The sequence below is a fragment of the Amphibalanus amphitrite genome, unplaced genomic scaffold (genome assembly GCF_019059575.1).
Source record: "Amphibalanus amphitrite isolate SeventyFive unplaced genomic scaffold, NRLGWU_Aamphi_draft 000609F_arrow, whole genome shotgun sequence".
NCBI lineage: Eukaryota > Metazoa > Arthropoda > Thecostraca > Balanomorpha > Balanidae > Amphibalanus > Amphibalanus amphitrite.
In genome coordinates, this window is record NW_024882103.1 from 36 (window position 1) to 26,502 (window position 26,467).

Here is a 26,467-nt window from a genome sequence, read left to right on the forward strand (position 1 = left end):
GCATTGTTATGTAAAAGGGCATAGCTCCCGCGAAAAGATGAGTGGTATTGCCCGGTTTACGAGCTAGCCGAAGTTCCGAAAATCCCTTATTAACTCTTGGTTCAGTCAAACGTGAAAATAGATGTTATATGATACGGTACTTTTGTAGTGGCACTAACCTTTGAAACGCTCATCACGCCCAGTCGTTCTCTACGTAATCATCCATTTGTGTCTCCGCTTGAATTTCTTTGTAAATGTTAGGGACAATGTAAGAGACATATTTTACGGCTATTGCAATTTAAACCACTCGATGTTACTGCTTGCAAGATGCATCTGTCTCGCCATCTTTTAACCCACTGTCCCGACAACCAATGACTGCTGGGAGAAAGACATACCTTCGCACACCTCTCCACCCAAAATATGACAGGAGCCTACAAGGACCATGTCCCACCCACCTGCTCATCATTTAACCGTGTCACACATGCACCAACCCTGACCTTGACCCATCCACGTGACCCTCCCACGTGACTCGGCGACCCCGCCCCACCCACGAGGACGTGGGACTGACCTGCGGCTTGACGCCGAGCATCTTGAGACTGGGCGGTACGTTGAGGCTCGACTTGTCGATGCGGACGTGTCCAAAGTCGGCGAAGAAGTCCTCGCACCAGACGCTGAGGTAGTCGATATCGAAGACAGTGAGGTCGCTGGGCAGTGTGATGACCACTGTTTTGCGGTTGTAGGCGCGCAGAGGATCCTTTGAACCGTTCTCGTCTGCCACCACCTGGCCACTCGGAGAGGGCTTGGAGCCAGTGCCGACCCAGAAGTGGGCGTCTGATGGAAAAAACGGGGACGGGGTTATGACGGTGACGCAAAGTTTATAATTGTTATTTAAGCTACAAGTTATAATCCATGCAGCTTGACACTTGTCTCAGAAAATCTTGTCGCTATTTGTTCTTGGAAAGATCATTTTCAAAACAGTGTTAAGTTTAGTCAACGATTGGCATCATGGCATGGCTGAATGGTTTTTGTGACTTCGTCGGCGTTGCCTTCATAAAGTATTAAACTACTGATTTCTATGCAACCATGAGAATTACGAGAGAGACCAACCGGCCGATCTGGTCCCTGTGGCCTGTTATGTAACCTTCTCGCACCAATGGCTTCAGCGGTTTCACCACGAATGTAATCAGTTTCCTTATTTGGAACAATCGAATCTCTCTTGAGCTGTGCCGTCTTAGAAGTTCGCAATATCAAGTCGTGACAGCACAATTACCGAAGAAATTATAGCCTTTCGAGCACTACGGACAGCACTTGTCATGGGTTCCTACAAACAAATCATGGAAATTCCCACCACAAGTGCTGTAACTCGCATGAATCGGAGCAATTTCAAGTCGTAAACATTGATTTAGAGCTGCCCTCACGTCAACACATGATAAGACCGACTGGCCAGATAATTTGAGTCGATTTTGTGGTGCATGCTGAGAACAGCTACGGCGTTACTACTATTGAAGAACATCCGGCATAGCGGGTATGCCTGTTGTCGGTTGGCATCGGGACCAGTAAGGCATAGCGATCAGCAGTTCAGCACCCGCTGGGGCGCCGGCCTACTGCGCACTGCGCAGTGTCTGGGATCTGTCTTCCGCGCGGCGGCGCCCCGTGAGTCTTGGTGTTTTCCCCGTGTTCCCCGTCGCATTCTCCGGGTGTTCGTGCCCCACTCTCCATTACAGTCTCCAAGCAGACGGCCCAGCAGGCGGCCCGCCGCAGTACTTTGAGTGATTACCGTACGTGACCGGGGCACAACAATGACATGTTTTCGGAGCGGGGCAAAAAGGATGTCCTAATGGGTTTAAAGTCCCAAGCCAAAATGTGTGTGAAAAATACGATTCAGTCAAAGCCGCTAATCCAATACGATGAGTGATCAAACCAAAATAAGGCTTTGCCTATTTATTTACGAACTTAATGTCAGAAAGTTATTTGAGGCTTGCTTGCTGTTTAGTTTGTACTGAATGGAACAAAACATGCAAGATGGCAGATGCTATCGAACAAAAGCGTAAAATTCCTATATATGGCCTTGGTAAAACTCCATTTTTTACCGAAGTGTTGGCTGTCGCCCCAGAACACCGGCCGCTTTAGTCCGGTCCCCGGCCCTCCAGCCGCAGTACCAACGATGCGTATTTTTTTCTTTACAAGGTGTAATCCCGTCTTTTGCCGTTTGCGGCGCTGCTTCTTACCGGGCGCGGTGCCATTTCTTACCGGGCGCGGTGCCGTCGTAGCTGAAGTCAGGCACGAGCAGCGTCTGCGCGTCGACCACGACGATGTCTCCCGACGAGACGCCGTGCTCGAGGGGCTTCAGACGCCCGATCCGCTGCGGCCGCGGGTAGTCGGAGATTGGTGACGGCAGCACCAAATTACCAAAGTCCACCTGTCGGAGGGGGGGGGGGGGTCACAACTACGGCCGCGGGTAGTCGGAGATTGGTAAGGACAGCATCAGGTTACTAAAGTCCACCTGTCGGAGGGGGAGGAGAGGGTTTGTTACAACCATCGAACCCCACCTGCCGGACGGCGGAGAAAAATGTCAAACTGTTTGACAGGGGAAGAGATAAATTGCTGTTATACAACTTAGCCACCGGAGAGAAAGAGCTATCGCGAAGTCCCATCTGACGGAGCGGAGACGGAGCGGAAAGGGATGTGCCATAGTCCGTAGTTCTTTACTGGCAGAGGCATAATGGATATAATGATTTTCATAAACCATAACTCATATACTGAAGGGAGAGAGCCGTGGGATTTGCCACTGAAGTGCATCTGCCAGGGGCACTTCAGCAGGTGCTCTTTGTTGTAGCACCCTATTTATTACCCGCGATAATAACAATTATCTGGTTCACGTCCAGTGAATTGCACCCCACAACCGGTGTATACCGGGCTTCAAAGTATCCTGAGTGTGAGATCAGACGACTGACATTGTGTATCTATCTGTCCAATGAAAACATAGGTATAGACTGCCGTCAGCTACCACGCGGAAACCCCGCTGTCCACCGATGTACAGGGTGTCCCAAAAGTCTTGCAACATCCGTTTTCTGGATTGTTTACGTATTTACCGCTGATATAAATGCCATAACGGTGGTCTTTCTGTTGCCATGGGTAGAAGACACTGTTACACACCCCGACCATTGGCGGATGCCGCCTCGGGGCGTGGCTGACCTTGACTGCGGCGACCGCTGGCCGACCCTGGGTCAGTCGCAGACATGAAGGTCGCCGGGCGGGTCTCGCGGCGAGAAGCTGTGCGCTCGCGCGCCATTGGATTACTGGAGGCAGGCGTGGCTCAGCGGGATGTCGCAGAACGGTTCGGAGTCAACCGGACTACTCTCTTTCGATGGTGGCGACGCCATTGCGAGGGTAAATCCCTGGCCGACATGGAGCGCTCCGGCCGACCAAGTACCATGTCCAAAGTCGCCAAGATCGTTTGCTCCAAAGCTGCAGGGAAAAGAGGACAGAGCGTGAGGAAATTAGCGATAAGGCTAACAAGAAAAGGTTATCCGATGTCCAAGTCAAGTGTACACCGGTTCATGACGCAAACAAAGCAATTTAGGTCATACAAGAGGCAAAAACAGCCAAAATTGAGCGAAAAACAGAAACTTGCAAGATTAGCGTTTTGTAAGAGAGTAGAAAAATGGAGTTTTGAAGAATTTAAGCATGTCATCTGGTCCGATGAGTCTGTATTCGAACTCCAGCAGAAGCCAAACCGGCAAAATGATCGAGTCTGGGCGAGGTCTGGCGATCAGGTGCCACGCGTGGAAACCGTCAAACAGCCCGCCAAGCTTATGGTATGGGGTGGAATGACCGCGCAGGGTCTTACTGAGCTCCACGTGGTGCCCCCAAAGCAGACGGTAAACACCGCGTACTACGTGACAGAAATCCTGGAGGGCTCACTTTTGCCAGCGGTCGAGCGTACAAGCAAAACTGGCGGCATTACAGAGAGGAAACTCATCGACCCAATGTCGCGGGCAATTTTTATGCAAGATGGTGCGCCGGCGCACAATGCCAAACGAAGCCAGGAATGGTGCGACGAGCATCTACCGGGGTTTTGGGCCAAAGGTGAATGGCCTGGAAACTCGCCAGACTTAAACCCAATCGAAAATCTGTGGGCGATTTTGAAGGAGAGCCTCAACCAGCAGGAGCCCTCCACAAGCCTCAGCCAGCTCGAGCGACGCCTGAAGAAGGCCTGGAGAGAAATCTCGACGGACACGCTGCGTAGCTTGGTCGCCAGCATGCCGTCACGCATCCAGAAGTGTGTTCGACGACGCGGTGATTATGTCGGCTGCTGAATACAAAAGTACATACAAAAGAACGTGTCTCAAACCAGACGACAGCGATGTTGCAAAACTTTTGGGACACCCTGTAGATAGATTACATTGGGGAAACCCCGGACGACTAGGACCATTGCCACGGTCTCTCCAGTTTGAATTGTCCTATCATTATTCTGGAGTCCTGCGTGCTCCAAGAACTGTTTAACAGCACCGTGATGCATAATCGAGGGATTACGCTTGACCTCTGAGCGAGGACACCTCCTGCCAGAGGTTTCTGAGACGCTGTAGGTAGTTAATGGGGGATCCCCTCCGTTTTCTGAGGTTTGAGTTGAAAGAGTGAGAGAGAGAGAGAGAGAGAGAGAGAGAGAGAGGAGAGAGAGAGAGAGAGAGAGAGAGAGAGAGAGAGAGAGAGAGAGAGAGAGAAAGAGAGAGAGAGAGAGAGAGAGAGAGAGAGAGAGAGAGAGAGAGAGAGAGAGAGAGAGAGAGAGAGAGCGAGAGAGAGAGGAGGGGGGTACCGTATTGGCATCTATCCATGTGGACGCCGTTTCCTACCATGATAAAGCACTTTTAAAAAAAGTTATACGCAAGGAAACATTGCGTGTCTGGCCCTGACCTTTTCATGGGTGACGTTTGACAAATGAATCGCGTGTGTGCATAAAACAGGTAACGGATATTGTATCGCACGCCTTATCTAGATGATAAATTAGAACGTCACATCAGTGGGACGGGGAGACATTCGCGGATTGAGTTGTATCACGTGATGAAGCAGCCTCCTCCAGTCACACAATACGGGATAGCAATCTATTATTTATAATCCATCTTATCTTATTAAAGGGACTATCCCACCTTCTAAAATGTTGTTAAAACCAGTTAAATTGTGCCCGACTTTATAGATTGGATGACCAGGAACACGGTTCTGGCATTTATATTTTATTAAACATCTTAGGCTTCCCATATTCCAAACACAAACATTCAAATATGTGACGTCACAGCCCAAAATTACCTCCTTCCCCAGGCCACATTACTGTCATAAAGCTGATTCTTTTTACTCTGTAGGCACCACAACAAAGTTCAGACCAAGTTTTAAACGATTTTTCAACGAACAAACCCATTTAAATCAGAATGACTAAACGAGGTGACGTCACACTAACGGTCGCTCCATGTTGAAGATAGGGCCTTGTACAAGGCCCATTTTCAAATGAAGGGAACGAATTTATTCAACACCAAGAGGCCGCGGGGGTTGCAACCTAGATAGATAGTGGTTTCTGAACCTCGCCGCAAACTTGGCTATCTCAACTCAAACCCCATGTTAAAGGTGGGATAGTCCCTTTAATAGCTTAGCATGCCCTGCAAGTTTGAATCAGATTGGTGCACACAGCACAACTCAAGATGTCCTGGGAAAATAGTGCAATTTCAGTGCCGCAGTGCACCCAAACACCGGTTTTTTGTACCGGTTTTTGTGACCTGGTGACCTGCGAGGACCTGCAAACACTTAAACACTTCTGCTTGGGCTAGGACCTTAGTTCAACCCAGAGTTCACGCACAGCAGGCATCAGGCGTTTATAGTTTCGTTCCACAAAACTCTCACGTCGTCACTAATCAATTCCGGTTGAATGTGGCCAGTTGCCTTAGACCGTAATATAATAGATTCCGTAATAGACCGTAATATATATTTTTTCATCAGATATTTTTTTTAGAAACACACCTATTCGCAGGGTCACCGACACCGTGCACCACTGACGCCGTGACCCCTCCAACGAAGGTTACACGTCATGTCGTGTCGCATTAGCCGCGGTCTGTGTCCTGTTCGCACCATTGACTCGGCTGACCGGACACGTGCAGGGGTTTGTGACAGCCCCCTGTCCCCCTCCTCCCGGCGCCCCCTCACGCTGTCACGTCGAGTTTCCGACGGCGTGACTTCGGAGCTGTGCGCACTGTGCGCACCGGGAGGTCAGGCCGGGGTCCAGAGGCCGCCCAGGTCTGACCAGAGCCGCCCTGCACGAGCTACCTGACCTCAGAGCCAGCGAGGGGCACGAGCGGCCCACGCATGAAACGTAACCCGCTCGTCACGGTTTTTGACGCACGGGAAATTTGGACGAGGACTTTGACACGAGAAACTTACTGTAAACTTATTAGGCCCACACCGTCACCATGGACAGAAGAAATAAAAGGATAGTATACACACTAGTGCTAAGGTATAGTAATCGAAATGCGCGAGGGACACAATTAAACTTCGAAAACAGGCTGCCGTACCATTGTATTGTAACTATTACGATCAAGGAAGTAGCTCAAAGACAACATGCACGATCTCATCGTCATCGCCCACTTACCGAAAAGGCGCGGCACCAGATGGAGATCCACTGGATGTCGTCCAGGGTGACACCGCTGGGCAGAGTCAGGGTGATGGCCTGGTTACGGTACGCTCCCAGCGGCTCCATACTGTTGGGGGCGGAAAGGGGGGGGGGTCAGGGGTCAGATCGGGCTTGATGGGATCAAGAGGCTTGCGAAGGAATAATGGTGGGTAGATATTTTTTTTAATTTTAAGATATCCAAAAAGAAGGCGTCATGCTTATATTTGAAAAAACGGAGAAGGAATGAGTCGAAACTCGAAGCACCACTTGAAGCCTCGTATTCCTATCGCTAGCAATTGAATAAACAAATTGTGCAACATTTGTACACATATCGGAAGGGACACAACCAACAGAAGGGCCTAGCATTCGTAGTTAATCGCAAGCGTTATTCATCTTTAGTTTTCCTTTCCGACGCAGCTCCCAGTGTTCCCGTGAGAAACAATCCACCTCATTCACGAAGCCACAGTGGCTCAGTCATCCCGCTGCAGGCTCTGGAATGCCCCGTTTTCGGCTGGTGTGGCCAGGCTCAGATCCCGCCACAAATTACCGGGTGTGTTCCGAGAATTGTCTCGAATTACACGAACCACTCCCTAAGCCCGCAGCGTGTGAGTGTTGAGTTCAGTGTGGCCTGCTCGCGTAAGGCGAAAGTCACGGAAACTCGTGTGTGACGATTAAATGTCGCATGACCTTCGTGAGCCTGCCAGACTGGGGAGAGGGAGGGGAGGACCTTGGCGGGGTCTGGGCGTGGAGGGTGTGGTCTGGTGCGGTTGGTCGCACACCAACAGACTACAGAGAAAGGCTTTTTGCCAAGCCGACGGAGTTAGGGAGTGCGGGTATAGGATGAGTGTGGGAACTGGGAATTGCGAGTGGAAGCGGCTTTTATGTGTAGCTTAGCCAGAAAGGGAACTAAAAGGTAAAAAGTGCTCAATATCATTTTCATGTTAGCATTCCTGCCACACAAGTCTTCGTACAGGGAAGATTCGGGAGCTCAGCTGCAGCCCTGAAGTTTTATTTGAGGTGAACATGCAAAAATGCATAATTATATAACGTTTCAGACACCACTTGTCACTGCAGATGTTGTGAAGATGAAGTCGTGCATTATCGCTACATCTTGTTCATTATTCTCGGAAAACGTGGTGGTTGACAGCAAAAGAGCTTACCTTCCGTTTTCATCCGGAATTTGGTAGCCTTGGCCCGTTGGCCTGTTTCCGCTACCGAGGTAGAAGAATGCATCTGAAAAAGTACCGCTAGGTCAGCACTCAGTCTCTAATGTCAATGTCACTTTGGTGATGTCAATGCTATCGAATAATGACAGCACAAAAAGATCAAGGTATTGGTCTTCCGGTATGAAGCGGGCTCCATCGATTATCGTATCGAAACCAAATGCATTACCTACATGAATGCCTAAAAACACAGCATACCGTTAAAACGACTAGATGGCAATTGTACGCTCTAATCAGCCTTTTTCATTCCCATACTACTCTGTATTAATATGAAAATGCCTAGACTAACATGATATTCATATCACAAACGTAATTCAGTAGCCTGCAAGCTACAAGAAAAGGGTTAACATGAACCGTGACCAAAGAGCGCTCACGCTGACTAACCCCATGAAACGTCAAAACAGTCTACACAGCAGCTGATCGGCCGAGTCCAGAGCCGTCCGCGTCCTAGCCACGCGTGGGAAGGCACCAGCCGGCCGTCATCGTACCCGTAACGGTATACAGTGAACAGAGCTACCGACCAGCGCTGGCTGGCGGTCGGCCAGCGTGTCAGCGGAGCCAGCGGCGGCTCGGCGCGCCTCTGCTGACCCACTGAACGCCAGCTGCGCCAGCTCAGGTGCCAGCTGCGCCAGCTCGAGCTCATGCTGTCTGCCCACACGAAGCGTCAACGGCTGCAAGGCCGTCCGCTGTTGTCGAAGGTGCTTGGAGGTAGTAAATGGTATAGGGCGGAAAGAGCAACGTTCAATTTCCTTTTACCGTAATGGAATTGTTTGAACAGAAGACGTGAGGCCTAATGATGACAAATGCTTCTGTCGGTGCTTGTGTCAACAGCTTCGCAGCCACCACATCTAGACTAATCGGCACCTCGCTCGGCAGTTCCAGAGTTACAACCCTCTCTGCATAATGTCTTCTGATTAGCCGTCAGCTCAGCGATCCTGCTTACCCATCAGCGAAGCCCTAACACCTGCCGAGTCATGCCCTCTCAGTGCAGGGGACTGCCCGCCGTGGCGCAAGCCGCGCTGAAATCACTTTCTTCTCTACTGTCATGCCTCGCTGACGTGGCCACTGCATCTCCCGTCGGCTCGCTGGCTGCCCCACCGCTTCCAGTGAACCCGGCAGGGGTCTCGAGCTCAACTGCTCCGTGTGGAGCCGCGAACGAGCAGTCTACACGACTGTAGTCGCCACCGCAGCCTCAGCGGCGCGGCTACCGAGCATGACGGCATCTTCCGGGTTCCCAGGAGCGGGGCCGGCGGCCCCGCGATGGTCGCCGAGATGATCAACAGAGGCCGGCCGCGCCTCTCCGCATGCATGACCTCAGAGGGAGGCTCGCAAGGCCTCACCTTCGCTTGAGGGCGCGGTGCGAGCCGAGGTGCAATAAGATGCGGTGTAATAGCGATGGTCATCGCTATGTCCCCGGTTCCGGTCAAGTGCTCCATATAGTGTTGATCTGATATTCGACCTTTTGCCTGCATCGTCCTAAAGCAATGCGATTTTCGCTCGTTTGAAGGCTTCCGCTGATGTTAAATCCAACTTTCTTCAATGGATAGCTAGGTCCCCGTTTCCTTAGCATTTCAGCCCGGTTGAATTTTCTTTTTCAGGAACTTTTAACACGTGGGCCCTATCTAAGTTTGAATGGCCCGTTTCTTCCTTCCATATCCATACTGCCAATCCCTTTTCAATTTTCATAGTCGTAACCCGCATATACCCCTTTATGAATCACCCCTGCCCTCACCCTCAATAACTCCTTTTCTCAACCCAAGTGATCCCGCCCTCACCTGGTCCCTGGCCGTCATAGTTGAGGTTCCTCAGGTGCAGGGTACGCGAGTCGACGGCGTACACATCACCGCTCACACCATGTTCCAGGGTCTTGATCGAACCCAGACGCTTTCCGTAGTAGCTCTGAGCGGTGGCATAACCTGTAAAGACAAAAGTTACATCTGTCAGACAGGTGCAGGAGAATAGAGATTGGGTGGTATTCATGACGTACCGACATGGTGATGTTCTTGAATGTCTGAAGTGATAAAGGTCAGATTCGTACGAGAACTATTACACCCCGTCTAGATCTTCAATTCAGACATTGATTCTAGCAAGATGATGCTCGTATATTTTTTCACCACTGCAAATCCTAAGAAAGTGATTTATCGGTTCGCCTACTTATACCGCGTTCATGCACACAAATATTGCATTTTCATTGTTTGCTTCCGGGGCAAACAAGAAAGTCGGCTCAACGTCTTCCATAGAGCCAATGATAGCCATAATTTCCCAAAGGAATGACGATGAGTCGTGCGGACAATAACCCCAAACCCACAGACAGTCAATCACAACCACTCGTATGCTCTGTTTGCTCCTGCCACATGAGAAATGACTAAATTGCCGTGAGTTGTGTAGGCACCAAATGCTGGATTCCAGACGCGCGGCATGCCTTGGGCAATGGTCCGCTGAGTTTGAGGCCAGCTCACGGACTGGGGCAGGATTTAAGGCGGAACATCAGGGCCAGAAGCACGGCGGTGCGGCTCAGGATGCTCCAAAAGGAGCTCATTAGTTCCACGCAGAACAGGGACCAAAACAGTTCAGTGACCCATATACCAATGGTCCACGGAGAACCTACCGCTCTATGGCAGCGCGGCCCAAACGGTGCTAAAAGGATGGAACTTATGTATATGGTTAGGAATCTTTGACTGGACTGTTTGCAGAGACATTTGCATTATTTTTATGTGCCATGTTATCGAAAACGGGACGGCATGGTGACAGATAAAGGCTTTGATTAGAAGCGCTTTAATTTTGAATTACTGAGGCAGCATGATCAGTAAAGTGGTGGTCAGGTATCACCTACCTACGTAACATAGTAAGAGCTATTATTACCGACAGTTCAAGCCAACAGACTATGGATGCAACATTAGGTATATGGTTCCTGATTTGCACTGGAAAAGACTCAGTGTCATATGAGTAATATGTTTACATATATTGTTTATGACCCCCTCCCTGCCGAAAGATCAGCAACACCACGGCGGTCTCTGATCATTCGGTTTCACAATGCTGAACACTCATGAACTCATACCGGGGTGGGAGATAGGACAGCGTCGTTAGTAAACGACATTTGAATACATTCACAGACTGTTATGAAATTGTACGTTTTTCCTGTAACGTTCAATTTCTCCCCGATACTCGTGTCGTCTTGCTGTTCTATCTATTGTGACAACAAGGAAATCATATGATGGGTGATAACTCCACTTCATGGAAGAAAAGCTCATAGTAGCGATGCTTAATGATAACACAGGCTGCAGACCTGTAAGACCATGAAGATGGGATCAATCACTTTCATCGACAAATGACAGATCCGATGTTATTGATCCGAAACCATTAATCATTTTTGAAACGGACATATCGCGTTTTCTCTTGTGTCGTAACTGTCTTCGCAGTCAGAATAGTCGCTAAGGTACTTAGTAAGCCGATTTGCGTTCCAGGATGCTTTATAGGTAGGCGGTTATCCGCACCGTTCATTATTAAATAATAAATTTGTTTTCAAAGTCACCCAAATGAATCTTTGGATCACAGTGGCTGTTGCTGCATTTTTGCTGTATGAACTCTTGTTTTAAAAGCCTATCAATCACCGTCTCACTATCTTGTTCCGTTTCTGTCTCTACTCCAGCCCTGCTCCGCCCAGTCTCCGTCTCCATATCCGTCTCCATATCCGTCTCCGTCTCCGTCTCCATATCCGTCTCCGTCTCCGTCTCCGTCTCCGTCTCCGTCTCCGTCTCCGTCTCCGTCTCCGTCTCCGTCTCAGTCTCCGTCTCAGTCTCCATATCCGTCTCCGTCTCCTTCCTCGCCTCAGCTCCCGTCTCCGTGTTCGTCTCCGCCCCGTCTCCATATCCGTCTCCATATCCGTCTCCGTCTCCGTCTCCGTCTCCGTCCCCGTCTCCGTCGCCGTCATCGTCATCGTCACCTTTACCATCTCAGCATTACCTCACTGGTCTGGACAGTTGCCTGCGCCTGGCGCGGCGCCGGTTAGAAAGTAGCCGAGCGGTCGGGACGGCTCGTCCCATGCACCGGTCATCTCGGAGCAAACATTGCCTCATCAGTCAGGTGCGGGGACGGGAGAGCGATCAGTGGGGCCTTCGGATCACAGATGTGCGGGCGGAGTTATTCCTTAGGGCACCCTCCCAAGGTGTGGGGACGGATAATAGTTAAGCGGAACCAAGTTACCCTACCAGTGTCAGGTGTGGGGGCGGGATCGTCCAGAGGACTTACTACGGGCTCCTCATATGGGGAACGGGGTCGCTTAGTGGGGCCACGCTGCCCTTCTAGTCTCAGGTGTGGGGGACGGGGCTCGCTCAGTGAACCTCCCTTCCCAGCTGTGTGGACGGGCTATTGTTCAGTCGACACAGAAACCACAGACAAATAGGATGTACCATATACATAACAAAAGGGCATAGGTCAAAGGCTGACGACCAATAACCGCTCTGCAGTGTCAGACAGTGCGACACTTCGACCCGGGACGGTGCCATATGCACAGCAGTGACCTTCACACGACTGTGACGTCACAAGGTGACCTTTCCCTACCCGCCGCTCCGTTACGTAGGTATGAAGAGCGTCATGTAGGTACTCAGGATGGGAGTGCAGAACTTGCAGACGGTGAGTTATGTAATTGTGGCAGGAGGTGAGCCGCAAGTTCGCATATCAAATGCAAAGTTCGTGATCGAACACTCAATCTAAGTGGCCGTTGTGTGCAATATTTCACTTTTTTCGCAACAATGCGAGCTTTTATAGGATATTGTCATTGCCCAAGATATGCTCTATCCTGAGACGGCGATTCCATAAGAAGCGAACTTATCGCAAAGTGAAACAGGAATTCAACATTGATGACATGAATGTCGGCTATGGAAATCGGGATATCTCGCGTCACGCCCCCTGCCATGATGGTGCAATGTCAGGGTACCGCGCCGACCCTCGTCGGCCTATACAGCTGTCAGCGACCCTCACTGCAATCAGCACCCCTGCACGCTGCAGGCTAAGGATAGCACAATGAGCGCTCTAGAGAACCAGGCCGCCGAGCTAAGGATGGCAGAACGACTCTCCTCTACAAAACCGTCGTCACGGCATGCGTCACTGCACGTGTGACGCTTTGTTACATGGAACTGTGACGTTCATACTGCGATATCCCGCTTCTATGCGCCTCGTTCCTTGCACCCGAGGTCTTCGCTGCACTGATGTTACGTTTAGGTGCGTTACGGCTGCGTTACGCAGCGTTACGCTGCGTAACTCTGCGTTATGCGCCGGCCTAGAGAGGAGGTCGGCATGCGGGAGGCGGCGTCACGGTCCGAGCCGCGGCGTGACGGGCCCGTTACACGAGACGCCCACTCCGTCTCCGGTGACGGCCGTGACGGCTGTGACGTGCGTGACGGTACCTCCGTGTGCTACTCGCTGGGCTCGCGACGATCGGTCATCGGGCGGGCAGACCGGCCCGGCTCGGCCCGGCGGCGACCGGGGTGGCCTGGATGAGAAAACAGGTAATGCACGGACCATGGACTACGGACGGAGTCAAGAAACCATGGACTACGGACCTACAGAGTACAGATCACGGACTACCATAGGTATTGGAGTCTTTGGACCACGGACCAAGAACCATGGACCATGAGAGCTACACCTTGGCATGAAATGGCCGCAAAATGCTTTCTGGTCATGCTGGTCTCACTGTGATTGATGCCGTAGTCAACGGCCCAGTCACAGCCTCACAGGTAAATCAGCGCACCCAGGAAGCAAGTCAACCACGTGCCGGCGTTCTATAATGTAGCACGCACGTCAGGACGTCAGCGTGGTGACGGCTGTCAAACGTCATCGCGTTGATAAGTGGGCGGCGTGCGTGCTAATATGTTCACTCATCCCAGCTCACCTCTGTGGGTTCACACGGGAGTTGAAATTGACAAGCTATTAAATTATGTACATAAGTAAAGGTGGAAATAGGCCAGCTACGAGTAATGCTGAATGGTGGCCTTGCTGACACTTGTCGCCACATGCAATACTCGTATGCTGAGATGTCACCTTGCCCATTGCAAAAGCACTAAATGACCATGAAAAGGTGAAGTTTAAGTAGCTCTTCGAAAATGTTGTCACGGATCAAAAGTATTTTGGACGTTCATCCAGTTATGTAACTAATAATCCAGTGGCATTGTGTCAGATTGCGACTGGTTTGGATTAGCTGTTCGTTTACTGGGTAAAGCACAGATTGGCCAAGACGCTATGGAGGTGAAGCCTGCATGTAAATTTGCATTTAAGAAGCGAATGTCTTAAATAATTTTTGTTTTTGCTGCGGGTGTAAGGCATACGGCACAACACATACCTATGATATTCACGAGATTCGCAGAGCCGTTTTATATGTCTTTACAAAACCTCGTCGCGAGCGCTGATGGTAGATGTCAATTCATAAGTTAGTCCTGCTTGTCAGTTGTCACATCCGTATCCGAACCTCTTTAACCCGTCAGAGGTAGTCCTTGATAGCGGCTCAGGGCCAACATCCTTGGAGCAGCAGACAAGGATGTGCGTTTCAAGGAGCTCTACTATCGACGCTCGAATTCAGTTTTCTCTCGACTCTCAGACTCTCGACTCCTGAGACTCTTGATTCTTGGCTCATGATTATTGACTCTCGACTCGGCTGGCGCTACGGCCAGTCAGCCATGGCCCCAGCTTCTGTCCAAGCAGCGAACCGTTATCGGCGCGTGTGCTCGTGCGCGGCCGGCGCTCTGGCCTCTGTGGGCCGTCGTGCGGGTCTAACGGACTTGGGTCAACCAGCTGCCGCCGCCGCCGGAGCCGGAGAGATGCTATTGTTGGGCTGATGGTGTCAGGGATGGCCCTCTCGCCGGTCCAGAGCCAGGATATGGGTTAGTCGGGTCAGAGCTCGGCGTCGAAATGAGGCTCAGGGATAGTCGCAGGTATGTCGAAATTACAGCAGCTGTTAGTGACTGGGTCCGTAGAAGGACATTAAGATAAGGATAAGAATGAGGACAACATTGGTAGTCTATAGTCTGTGATTGAAATATAACCCAAAATCAGTCCTTCAAAACTGCTCCCGTATCGCTTCGGGCTAATCATCCCCGCTCACTGACTTGCAGCCACCTGCATCGGTCTGCCGTGCTACCACGTGCACTGATCAGAAGCCCCGCCTCACGTGGCAGTGTTTTCACACACCACTCGCCCACTTCTCTGCTACACGGTCCACTGCCCGCACTATGTGTAACCGTGTACAGTAGGTCTACTAAAAAAGTCCCCCGCTCCAGAGGCGGCCGGCCGGCCGAACCCCCGGATTCCAGCCCCGACTCTATTGCGCAGGCCGCGGCAGCGACACGGGTCAGGTCGCGGCGCCCGGCGAGTGGGTCAGTTGGCGGCGGCCGGCCGTGGAGTGAGGACGCAGTGTGTGGGGCGCAGAGATGCCGCTGTGCAGAGGAGGGGAAGATAATGACTCTGCACGATGCCTGAAATGATGCCTTTGTGATCTAAATCAAACACCTGCAGTGCATATCCTCCCTTGCCTCATTCCTATTTTATCATAATCCTTCAATAATCTGTAATGGCCATTCAGCGCAAGCAAGCAAACAAAACAACACGTTTAGCGGCGACAGCATCTCGGATAAAAAAGCGGCAGTGATGATTAGAATAGACTTAGCGCGAGGGCAAATCGAGGGGTATAACTATATGCATCACATACCGAGTATTTTATTCCTATCTAGCGAATTAAGATCATCATTATCTGCAATAATTCGAAGCGAGGTTTACCCTCGCCGGCCGAGAAGAAGGGGTGGATGCCTCCACCATGCATTTTTTTTTTGCGGTAGCTCAAAGCACACTGATGATAGAAGGCTGACATTTCACATGCCTTACATTTCAATCAAGCCGGATCACTTGACATCAACCACGTTTTCAGGTCAGATCACTTAACTATGTCTTAGGTAAACCTCTGAACGGTTGTCGGTTATAAAATGATGCAATCCGCAATGCACTTAGTGTCGTATAAGCATAATGGGGAATTATGGAAGCTGTTAATGTGGCGTCGGAAATAATCTGAAACTATACCTCAAGCACATGAAATCGTGACTTCATACATTCTTGGCAAGGTCTAATGCTTCACTTTTGCATTGTTCACCTTGCGTGACGTCATTTATGACGTCACTTGTGTCATAGGAGTGTTTCGTCAATAACTCCCGATCAAAATGAGCTAGCCAGTCTGGACAGCCATCAATGGACTTTGCAAGACTTGTCGAATCAAATGTTATGCAACATGTCCTCCTTTCAACAGCTTCGTGACCTGCGCTGCCCTAACATGACATTGACCTGAGGTAAACAAAACATCCTAACTTGCTTCACGTAATAAAAAACAAATCGACGCATCTGAGAATAAAAAACACGATTGTATTGAAATGACGATAATGCGTTTAGTTATTTACCAAGAACCTATCAAATGCCTTGGGGCCCTTGACCTGCCCTAAGAGGTCACTGATATTTTAAAATGGGGTGCCAGTCGCTACGTCACGTAACAACGGAAGCGCTCGTTTTTTTTTCCGCGAGGCTCTAGCAGCTAGCTCAATTATAGGAGCTAAACATGGGGTCGGGGAATCGCTCCCTTCTCACTCACTATTTGGCCGGGATAGTGTTTGCAATTATTGTTAAAATCTAGCATTTTGATATTTCAAATGACCCATTTTTTCCCGCCCAAGTCTTTCAATTCAAGGTCATTACATCAGGTTACGTCAAGTGACCTTACCTCAAGGAAAGTTCCTGTGCTCATCATATCTACCAATATATATCTCATGATATCTACCAATACGACTATAACCAATATTAGTCGGTAAATACACCGACTAACCGATCGCTTCAGAACTTTCAGCGATTTTAATGGGCAACAGTATATGTATTTGAAACGTTTACTTTGCAAGTTTGACATTGTTGACAGAAAGGCCGGGTCAACTCAAGTCAATGGGAGAAAATTGAACTGCGCTTTTTTTGGACGGAACTATACTCTGAAAACATGTGGTGCTTGATGAGATACAATACTGAATGAGAAAATTGTTTGTTTTGTTGGGGGCCATCTTTTTCGGTCTGAAAAGGCCCTTGCAGAGCTATGACATAACTATGCTGTGGTGTAGTAATTGGGTTGTGCGAGCCAGCGACGGTGATCTGCGGAAGCGAGACTGTTCCCCGTGGGACGATTGCCCTGTCGGGACGGTCCAGCCGTCTCCCAAACGGTCACCCGAAGAGGATTATGTGTCCTGGAATGGATCCGACATCAACTACAGGTTGGCTGGTGGGGTGACCTCCAGTCCAGAGAGGGAAGCATGAAGACTATGTAGGGGCGATGCGGATTGGTTTTTCCTGAGGATAGCGATGACGGAAGGAATCTAGCACCCTTGAACCTTCCTTATACTGAATGTATCTCAGGCTGCGTTCCTAAAAATCTCCTAAGCGTTTTTTTTCTCGACATCGTGAAGGTGTCATTAACAAAAATATGAAATTCGGGAGGCTAAATTAAATATAGAAAATGTGGCCAACAGAACATTATCAGTTGCGTTCAACATAACCGCAAGCATGTTCACACACCCAGCTTACATATGAGCCATGTAATAATTATTTTTGATAGACATGCTTAGTTATGAAATCATCTGAAGTGTTTGTAAAGTTCCACGATACGGATCTAATATCCAGCTATGCTATGACCATTTCTGGTCAGGTCATGTCTTTGAACATAGGCCAAAGTTTTCAAATGACCTTTAAAGATAAACTTGCGATTCATTCGAAGCGTTTTGATAAGAGGAACGAAGAGGCTGGTAAAATTAATTTCATGCAAGTTTTAAGCTAAAAACTTTAAAGTGTTTGTGGAAAAGCAATTGGTTTTCTCATAATACCGATGGTGGCAGTTGTTGTTATTTACATGCTAAGCCGTTGACCCTAATTCAATCTGACAATATTATTCAGATTTCAGACATAGCGGTAAACGAGCTGATTGTTGTGTTAGGTTAGGCTCTTCGGTCGATTTCAGAGTGGGAAGGATGATAGGAATTAGGAGGAGACAGGGGGCCTGGGCGGGAGTCCTGGACCTCATGCTCCGCTGGGGCCGAGCCCATCACGTGGGTTGGATTGCCCTGACACATGGGTAGCCCTGGGCGGTGTTTCACGGCCCCGCGCTGCAGCACGCTGCGCTGCGCTGCTGCATTGTTGCGGCGGTTGATATGAATTGGGCTCCACGCTAGCGTTGCGAGCCATAGGTGCGGGAGCCGGGGGGGGGGGCAGTGGGTGCAGCTTGCCCCCCCCCAACTCTGGGGCCGTGGGGGCGGTGCCCCCACAGCTTTGAGACGGAATACCAAATTGTTTCGCAAATGTTTTCTTTTTTGTTGAAAAAGCCGAGAGATGAAAAATAAGTGGCCTAAAACCGGTGAGAAAACTAGATTTGGGGGGACCCTAGGTTGATCTCTATTATGGTGTGCCCCCAGTCGGAAAGTAGTTCCCGCGCCCCTGTTGCGAGCTTCCGAGTCTGTTGATGTTTCCATGGAAATTGGAAGCCCAATGCACCGGTGCGCACAACGCACCCTGTCTCAGCAAAATTTTACCATCGATGACCTCTAGTGACATGACCTCTGGCTATGACCGGATCCAAAATTAGCTGAAGTATTTTTTTCTTCTTTTTGCTACTTTTGACGCTACTTCGAATACCACTTAAATGCCCAAAGCTGAGTTATAAGAATGATCCTCAATCCCCATTTCCCCTCCAACAGGGCGTGAGAGTCTAGGCATTCATGTGGGGCACGGGCTAACAATGACTATCTCATCGGCCATGAACATCTACTGCCATTCTTTAACACCGGTTTCGCTGCGCTGAGCGGTGGCCGTCCCGTTTGTCGGATTCTACAGCTGGCTGGTGGAAAGCGTTACCGGCCGCCCGTCCACCGCCCGCGGGCCGGACCGAGCGGTCCCGCTGACCCTTCCTGACCTGATACCGGCGCGATATGGGACAGGCAGACGGGGGTTCGGCTCAGCGAAGGCAGCGCCCACTGGTGCCGGGGACTTTTTTAATAGACCTACTGTACTTACGATGGCATCTGGACCGGTCACAGCTGAGGTGGCACCCACAGCTGCGCTCTTTACACGCGCCACTCGGTTCTTCTCATCTCCTTTCAGCACCTGCTTTTGTTGGCTCTGAAGATGAGTCTCGTATAACGGGATATCTTCCGAGTATCATTTCCGTTATCTAGCTGGACCTTTTATGCTGTCCATTCTTGTGAGACCTTGACTGATATTCGTCCGAACGGTTGGCGGTCGTTTGGTAGCTAGCGTTTTATCGACACCGGCACAGAAGCGGAAACAAGTAGGCCAGCCCGGAGCTCGGCGAGACACCAAGAGGCTCCCACAGATGGAGCCCAAGGTATTCCGGTTTTTACATCGATCACTCGGCGCTTTTGCTGCCGCTGCATTATGGCTCCTACCACCGGCTGCATGCAGCGTGGGGCTTGGTTATTTATCCGACAATGTTGCACGTGCAAGGTTATGGAACAGGTCTTGCAGAAGCCGGCGCTCACTGCTCTCATGCTCGCTGGGAGTTCAGGAGCCCTCTACTCCGCTCCACCAGTGAGGTACGGTAGAACCGTGCTCCGAGCAGCCAGCCTGCGGCCACCGGGGGGTGTAAGGCAGGCCTGGCGTCACAGTCGGTCCAGCCGTCCAGCCGCCCCCGGCGCCGGCGCCGCCGCTGTGTGCTAACAGAATGACCATGAGATCGACTTAGATTGACCCACTCGCCGCCATCGCCTCCCGGTCACCTTTCTGGCCGTCTCGGTCAGTGAACGGTGAGCCACGCTGTTCTGGTGATGATCGAATGTGTCCACTGTCCAAGGTATTTGAGGCGCTTGGTAGGTTAGTGCAGCGAAAATTCGCAAACTCTAGTCCGCATACAAGCTTCCAAAATGATTTTTAGGGGAGACACTTTCAGGCTGCATAGCTTGTTACAAAACGCTGGTTGGACATTTAATTAATCTATTTTTATACACGCAAGAACATTGTGAATACCTAGGTTGTGCTAGTTCATTGCTCAGTTTTATTGAAAAGACAAGTTCATTTACCATTAATTACCGACAACCAATTACCGACAAATTGCTTCTAACCAGGTATAGACATTCACCAGTCGAGTGACTTTTATCGTGAGAACAATAAGACCGCGGAAATGACCTCATCGGAGAGCGCGAGGTGTGCTTCGTCAGAGCCGAAACTCCGCCGTCAGCGCGGTCCTAGAACCGGACTGGCGCCGTGAGCTGTCACCCTTTGGCCTTCTGCAGTGTCCGGCGGAGCGGGGGAGGGAGGGAAGGGGAGGGGACCGCCGCTGAGCCGACTGAGGCGGCTGAACGGCTGAGCTCCTGGCGAGGCCGCCTGAGCGGGTCCCGAGGACCAGCCGGCCACTCACACACCCGTCTTGTTCCGCTCACACACGATCCTGGCCGCGCCGAGTCACTCGCGGTGAGCGGCGATCTACCGGGCGGGGAATGACGGGAGGGGAGAGGACGCTGCCGGGAGCCGAGTGTGGCGGGGACCCTCCCGCAGAGGGAGGGTGGGAGGGAGTCTCAGCCAGTCGGCCCGGCCACCGAACCGGTGACCTCTGGAAGAGAGTGAAAGGGCAGGCCGGCGGCGGCGACGACGCGGCCTGTCCCGTGTTTTTATCCGGCTAATTCCCTCGCTGAGCGATTGTTCGACCAAACCTGAACGGATGGCCGACTGACCCCATCCGGTCGAACCTATGAATACATCAGAGAGAATAACAGAAATGGGTCTTTATAGAAAAGTGGGCTGGAATAGTGAGAAAGGGTTAGATGAAAATAGAATAGTTCCGAGCGATATAGAGGAACGATGCGTCACAAGCATTGTGACTTATAGTACTAATTTGTAGTATTTGCAAAATAGGTAAGCCATAGACCTATGTTTGCCTCGGTATACTCGTATACTATACGGGGTCTAAGAGCAAGGGAACTTTGAAGAGGATACTTTTTGAAAACAAAGAGTTTCGCGAGTGAGATGCACCTACAAACACTGATGATGCCAGCAAATTTCAAATATTTTTTCAAGCATGGAAATATATGCGGCATTTGTTTGGTACTTTTATGCTGGAACTTGATCGCACTCTGCGTCCCATAAACTGATAAATGCGCAGTGCACACTGCATGAAAGCATGCACTGCATCACCATTCACCACTCTCCAGTCACGAACAAACAAGTTTGAGATAACTATGGCCTCACAGTGACGCCGAGTTGTGACTGTTATGGGGACTGTGATATAAATACCAGGTGAGCGGCACCGTTTGAGGAAACATTCACACCTTTGATTATCTGAACGGGATGCCACGGTTGGTGGGGCCGGTTCATCGTTCGGAACGAAACGGTTCGTATAACACACGCATGTAGCTAGATAATAGCCGTGGAAGCAGTTGAGCTTGTCTCGAGCATCATTAGCGCCGGAGCTCTTAGCGGTGGTGTGAGACTACCGTAAAACATTAGTCATTGGACATTGTACATACCCAACGCACACTTAAAACGGCATGTGTTTATTTAGGATATGTATTTAGGATATCAATGTAACAATTGCAAGCATATCAGTTATAGTTTCGTAACTAGGAAAACGGTTGCGATTCTCCCACAAAACAAGTAATCAACGTGAATTTTGATACGGTAAAATAGCATTAGATGATGAAACTAACCGACATCTTTCTCGTGCTCTGAGTGGCCCATTTGTCGTGCTGACAAACCCTCCTATTTGTAAAACAAACAGCGATCTGGACATTCGCATCCCTGCCTACCACGCTCCATAGCAATTCCAGTGCAATTAGATGACATCATCCAAACAACTGGCGTTTGGTCAGTTTCACTCGAATTCGTTACATGGATGTGTGCGAGGGTTCAGAGCGTTGCAGTAACCTACATGGAGAGGGAGGGGTGCAAATCTGATCAGATGACCCCAGACACACACAGATTACATTATATAATGAGGGTGGGACCCAGTACAGCACGGCGATTATCCAATCAGTGTGTGTATCTATGTGCACTCTACCCGCATTCATCCGCTTTCAGATTCTGCTTAATTTTACGCCGCATCTCAATGATGGGAGTTCGTGACATGTCATGACCTGGGCAGCGCCCATCCTGACGATGCTAATCTACCCTTGTTCTACACGGAATGTTTCTGCAATATGCTCCAAATAAAAAATCAACTTATGTAACTAGATTAACAGTAAGTCACTCATCTTTGGCAAGTCGCGGGGCAGAGTCGCGAAGTGACAATTTGCATTCATGTTTTTCATATGCAAAGTTTAAACTATCTCGTTTTTCCTGAGTGGTCCCTCCCTTGCTGGTGGCGACAATCGCTGCTGCGCCCTGGGGGCTTCAAGGGCGCCTCCTGGGGCGCGGGATGGGCGTCTGCCCGTCTCCCGGGCGCGATGACCCGCGCACTTTCACGAAGAGTCGTCTGATGGTCCGTGTCGCAACCGGCCCGTTTACTGGACTGTCGCGACCGGCACCGGCCGGGACGACTCGAGCGAGAGGGACGGGCCACCCGAGTGGGCCGAGGGGCGATCGAGGAGACCTGAGCAGACCGGAGCGGACCCTGGCAGACCCGAGCGGGCACGAGCGAACCGAACAGGCCTGAATAGACCCGAACAGACCCGAGTGGATCAAACAGACCTGAATGGACCCGAGAAGACCCGGGAAGTCCTGAGCGAATCCGAGCGGGCACTAGCAGATCCGGGCGGACCGAAACTAGCAGACCGAACAGGCCTGAACGGATTGAGATGGTCGGCCAATGAAAGATGGGAAAGCTCCGATCAACACAATGGCTGGAGCCTTTCTATCGTAACTTTTATCGGGGATACAGGAGCTTGAAGTTGCAAATGCGCATTAGAAATGGGTTACAATGCTGAGGAAATAGAAAAATCAGTTCGAGATACGTATTTACTTGCTTGTGTATTCGCGGTCTTTGATCAGCATAGATGTTTAAGCTGGCGTAGTGCCATCGTGCCGACGGTTGCAGCCGTGAACGTGCAGTTACATTGATTGTGGATTGAGGTGTTTCTGAGAAACGTATGTCATTGGCGAAATGACGACCGGTCTCGGCTTTGGAGAGGATGGGTAGGTATGTGGGAAGCTCGTGCTGATTTTTAGACGTCCACCGGTCTCGGGTTTCTCTGGTCTGGTTCTCTGGAATGCCCGTTGGTTTGGGTGTCTCCTCAGAGTTTGACAGAGCGGCTCTGCTCGCCTTCCTTTCATTTTCCTATTCCTAAGTCTTTCAATTCCAATCTGCAGCGATGCTGGGTCAGGAGAAAGGAAAACTCCCGGGGAAATGTGTGATTACAGCGCATAGTTCCATTAAGCTAACTACATTCTACGACTCTGCACCGACCCGCGACCGACTCTGCGCTTCTGATAAGCCGGGTATGTAGATGTGGGGGAAAACCAGGGGGCAGTAGAAAAAAATTCTTGGCTAATTTGGGTATTTTTGTGGCGGTTTGCATGCCTTCACAAATGCATGAGGTGGTGAGGGTGCAATTTTCAAATCATTTGTATACCGAACTCTTCAATTCAGCGGCACATATGCTATTTAATTGAAATTTCACGATCGACTGGGCAGCGCAGCCACTGGCTACACTCGTGGGTTTCGTGACCTTCCGAAAGTCAGCTTTCGATAGCGATAGCGTTACGAAACGGGAGACGTGAATGCAGCCGCCGGGCCGATTTCTGGCGCCGGAGCGCGGTAGACCAGCCGGTTTTCTGGCAGACCGTAAATCCCCCCCCCCCGACTGACTGGGGGGGGGGGGGGGCAGATCCGATCCATACCCCGGGCCAGGAATCGCCCGGTGCTGGACCGCCGTTGTCCGTGCTCCATTGAGACCTTCATTGGGATTTTCGTCTGGTGACAGAAAAGTCAGATATGAGAGTGATGTCATGATGTGTGCAATACAGAACGAGTTCTGAAGAAGAGTAAATAGCTTGCGGCTAGTGAAAAGTTTTTTTGGTATATTTGATGACGATTTATTTCGACATTTGATTTAGCAGCCGACAGAAATGTTTTTATAGTATGTTTTATGGTTTCGTTTTGATCCCATTTCTTTCTTGGTAATTTAAAAGGAATACTGCAACAAACGTAAAAACATGGCAATTGCATGGTTTTTAAGTTCCCAAGACATTGGACATGATGAATTGAGCATCTGTCATGCATGCGTATCTAACCTCGGTATTTTCTGACAGCGCCCCGATTAGTTCGCAGGGGAGAAACTCTACATAGCTCTAAATCACGGTAGGTGACTGGGCCTGAAACGATATAAAAATTAATTTCTTTGACACGAAGCAATCCTCAGACAGTCAAGGAATGTCACGCCTTCTACATTTTCATGACTGCCAAATACGGATGACCTGGAGATTGGCCTCTGATGACTGGCATAGGCTCAAGGTGGCGAATCAATAACGCTGTCAGTCATTTATCTGATGACCGACTTCTCCAGGGGTCAGCAGGGTACCGTCCTGTCACCAACTATTCGCCAGATGTTGAGGGGCCTATAGTGCATGAACCTCAGATTTAGTAAACCTCTGCGGATAATCCCAGCGGGTTACGGGAAAACCGAAAACTGCTGTCCGGTGACTCGACGACCGTTCTTTCTGGTACGCGATTGGCATTCGTTTCCATAAGTTTATCATGCTTGCGTTTTGATAATCCATACAAACCACTGGCACTGTGGATTCTGGTGATCACGCAGTGGCGACTTGGTTTCCGTCCAGTGACTACTGACCGTCCAGTGACCGTCCAGTGACCACTGACCGTCCAGTGACCGTCTAGTGACCACCAACTGCCCAGCGATCGCAGCGACCGTCCCAGTGACCAGAGGACCGCCCGCGGCACGGCTCCGCCACTGATGTAACGGGAACACACGGCCACCGCTACAGTTAGGTCGAACGGAGCGTGCGCCGGCCTCTCAGCGCCGGGAGAGCCTTCGGAGGCCGGCCGCGGGCTGCGGCAGCTCGACTGGCCGCAGCTGTGACCGGGAGCTGCGGCGGCGGAGGAGAGCGGCCGCAGGGCGGTGGGCGGCTGCCCACGCGGCCACGATGCTCCATTTTAATGAGGTGAATGTGGCGAGCGTGGCCAGGATTTGGAGTGATACTGGTTAGGGCTGGAAGTGATCCAATATATGCAGGTTGTTTAGAAAGGAGGCCCCGTTTGATAGGTAATCGGGACGGATCCATAGTAAAAGCGCAGCAGTTTAGGCGTTGTTATTTTATTATTTATGCTATCTACATATTTAGCCGTTGTTAGGGTCTATGTGGAACTTTTTTGCAGGATGGGTCTAAGAAATGTTTTTCACTTGTAATAACTTTTAAATATTTCTGAAGTCGTGAGGACAGTTTCGCCAACAGAAAAATTACCGGTTTGCGGCATTCTTTAGTTTTTATAGTCCCCATAAGTTTAACTGGACAGCAAAAACAAACTAACTACTGAATCGAAATATCTAAGCTAGGGTGGGCGATATTATATTCCACCGACTTTTCTTTCGCTTAGCTTGCGAGGCTCGGAATCGACTTTTGCGATGAAAATAAAACAAAATAAAATAGACGTAGCAGGCGACTTGTCGTTTCTAACACTAGTCTTCGATCATTTCCAGTTCTTTTGAGTCGCGTAAATGACATGAAAAATCATTATCCTATTTAACATTCAAAATAAGTTTTTACCGGCTGCAGCAGAAAACGTTATTGAATTTGCCGGTACAAGTCATATAAAATAAAACCGAGTAATAACTGTCCTTTGTTTTTTCAAGCAAAATAATGAGGAGTAATTTACCGATTAGCAAGTATTCCGCCTAAGACATGGCCTAAGTATGACAAATGTGAAATGTTTATCTCATGTGATTTTAACATAAAAGGCTGCTTTATCTCTACATATTGTGCTTCAAATGACAGTTACAATTGATAGATTACTCTAAATTGGTTGCTTCTAAATAGGCTTTAGAACTTGTCACAGGCCTGCTTCCCTGAAGCTAAAAAGGTATCACGCGACAAGAAATAAGATTGCTTCTATCACATCATTAACCTGATTGTTGCTTTATGTGTTCGGTCAGGTATTTTTTTCAATTTGCCGGATATTTGTGAAAAGTAATATGTTTTAATGCGTTTTTTATATTACGATTCATTAGAGTAACTTCATAAATTTTTCAATAAACTTCTTTGAACACGTTACCTTAAATTTAGCATTTTGATTTCTCATGAAATTAAAGCCTCAAGTAATTTTTTGCGGTTACATGTCATAGGGCATCTCCGGGTTTAGCAATTCCTTAGTTAAACGAGTCAATAATTAGCTAATATATTTATATTAGTGTTTGAAAAGCTCATTTCTCTCAACGCTTAGCAGCCCTTCTAATCAATTCGCCTCCCCAGAACCATGTCAACACAGGGCGTGTCGCTCGCCCGGGGAGTGTCACGTGATCGGTGCGTGCAGGGTCAGCGCCGCGGGGTGTGCCGTGACCTCGGGGTCACCTTGGAGCCACTCACCGGTCAGAAGTACCAGCGCCACGGGTACCGTCCACCACCGCACCATGATGTCTGTCAGGGACTGGCC

The 26,467-nt window shown here is 49.9% G+C and overlaps 1 protein-coding gene across 1 annotated transcript; it reads right to left on the reverse strand.

The window, feature by feature from the left end:
- Positions 1-547: 547 nt before the first annotated feature.
- On the reverse strand, positions 548-26,467 carry LOC122363196 (protein Skeletor, isoforms B/C-like; the record flags this gene model as incomplete). Its single annotated transcript, XM_043332169.1, has 6 exons — positions 26,401-26,467; positions 9,630-9,770; positions 7,792-7,864; positions 6,611-6,719; positions 2,230-2,398; positions 548-810 (listed from the first exon to the last, which is right to left on the reverse strand). Coding segments are annotated over exons 1-6 (801 nt in total), but the record flags the coding sequence as incomplete, so codon positions are not given.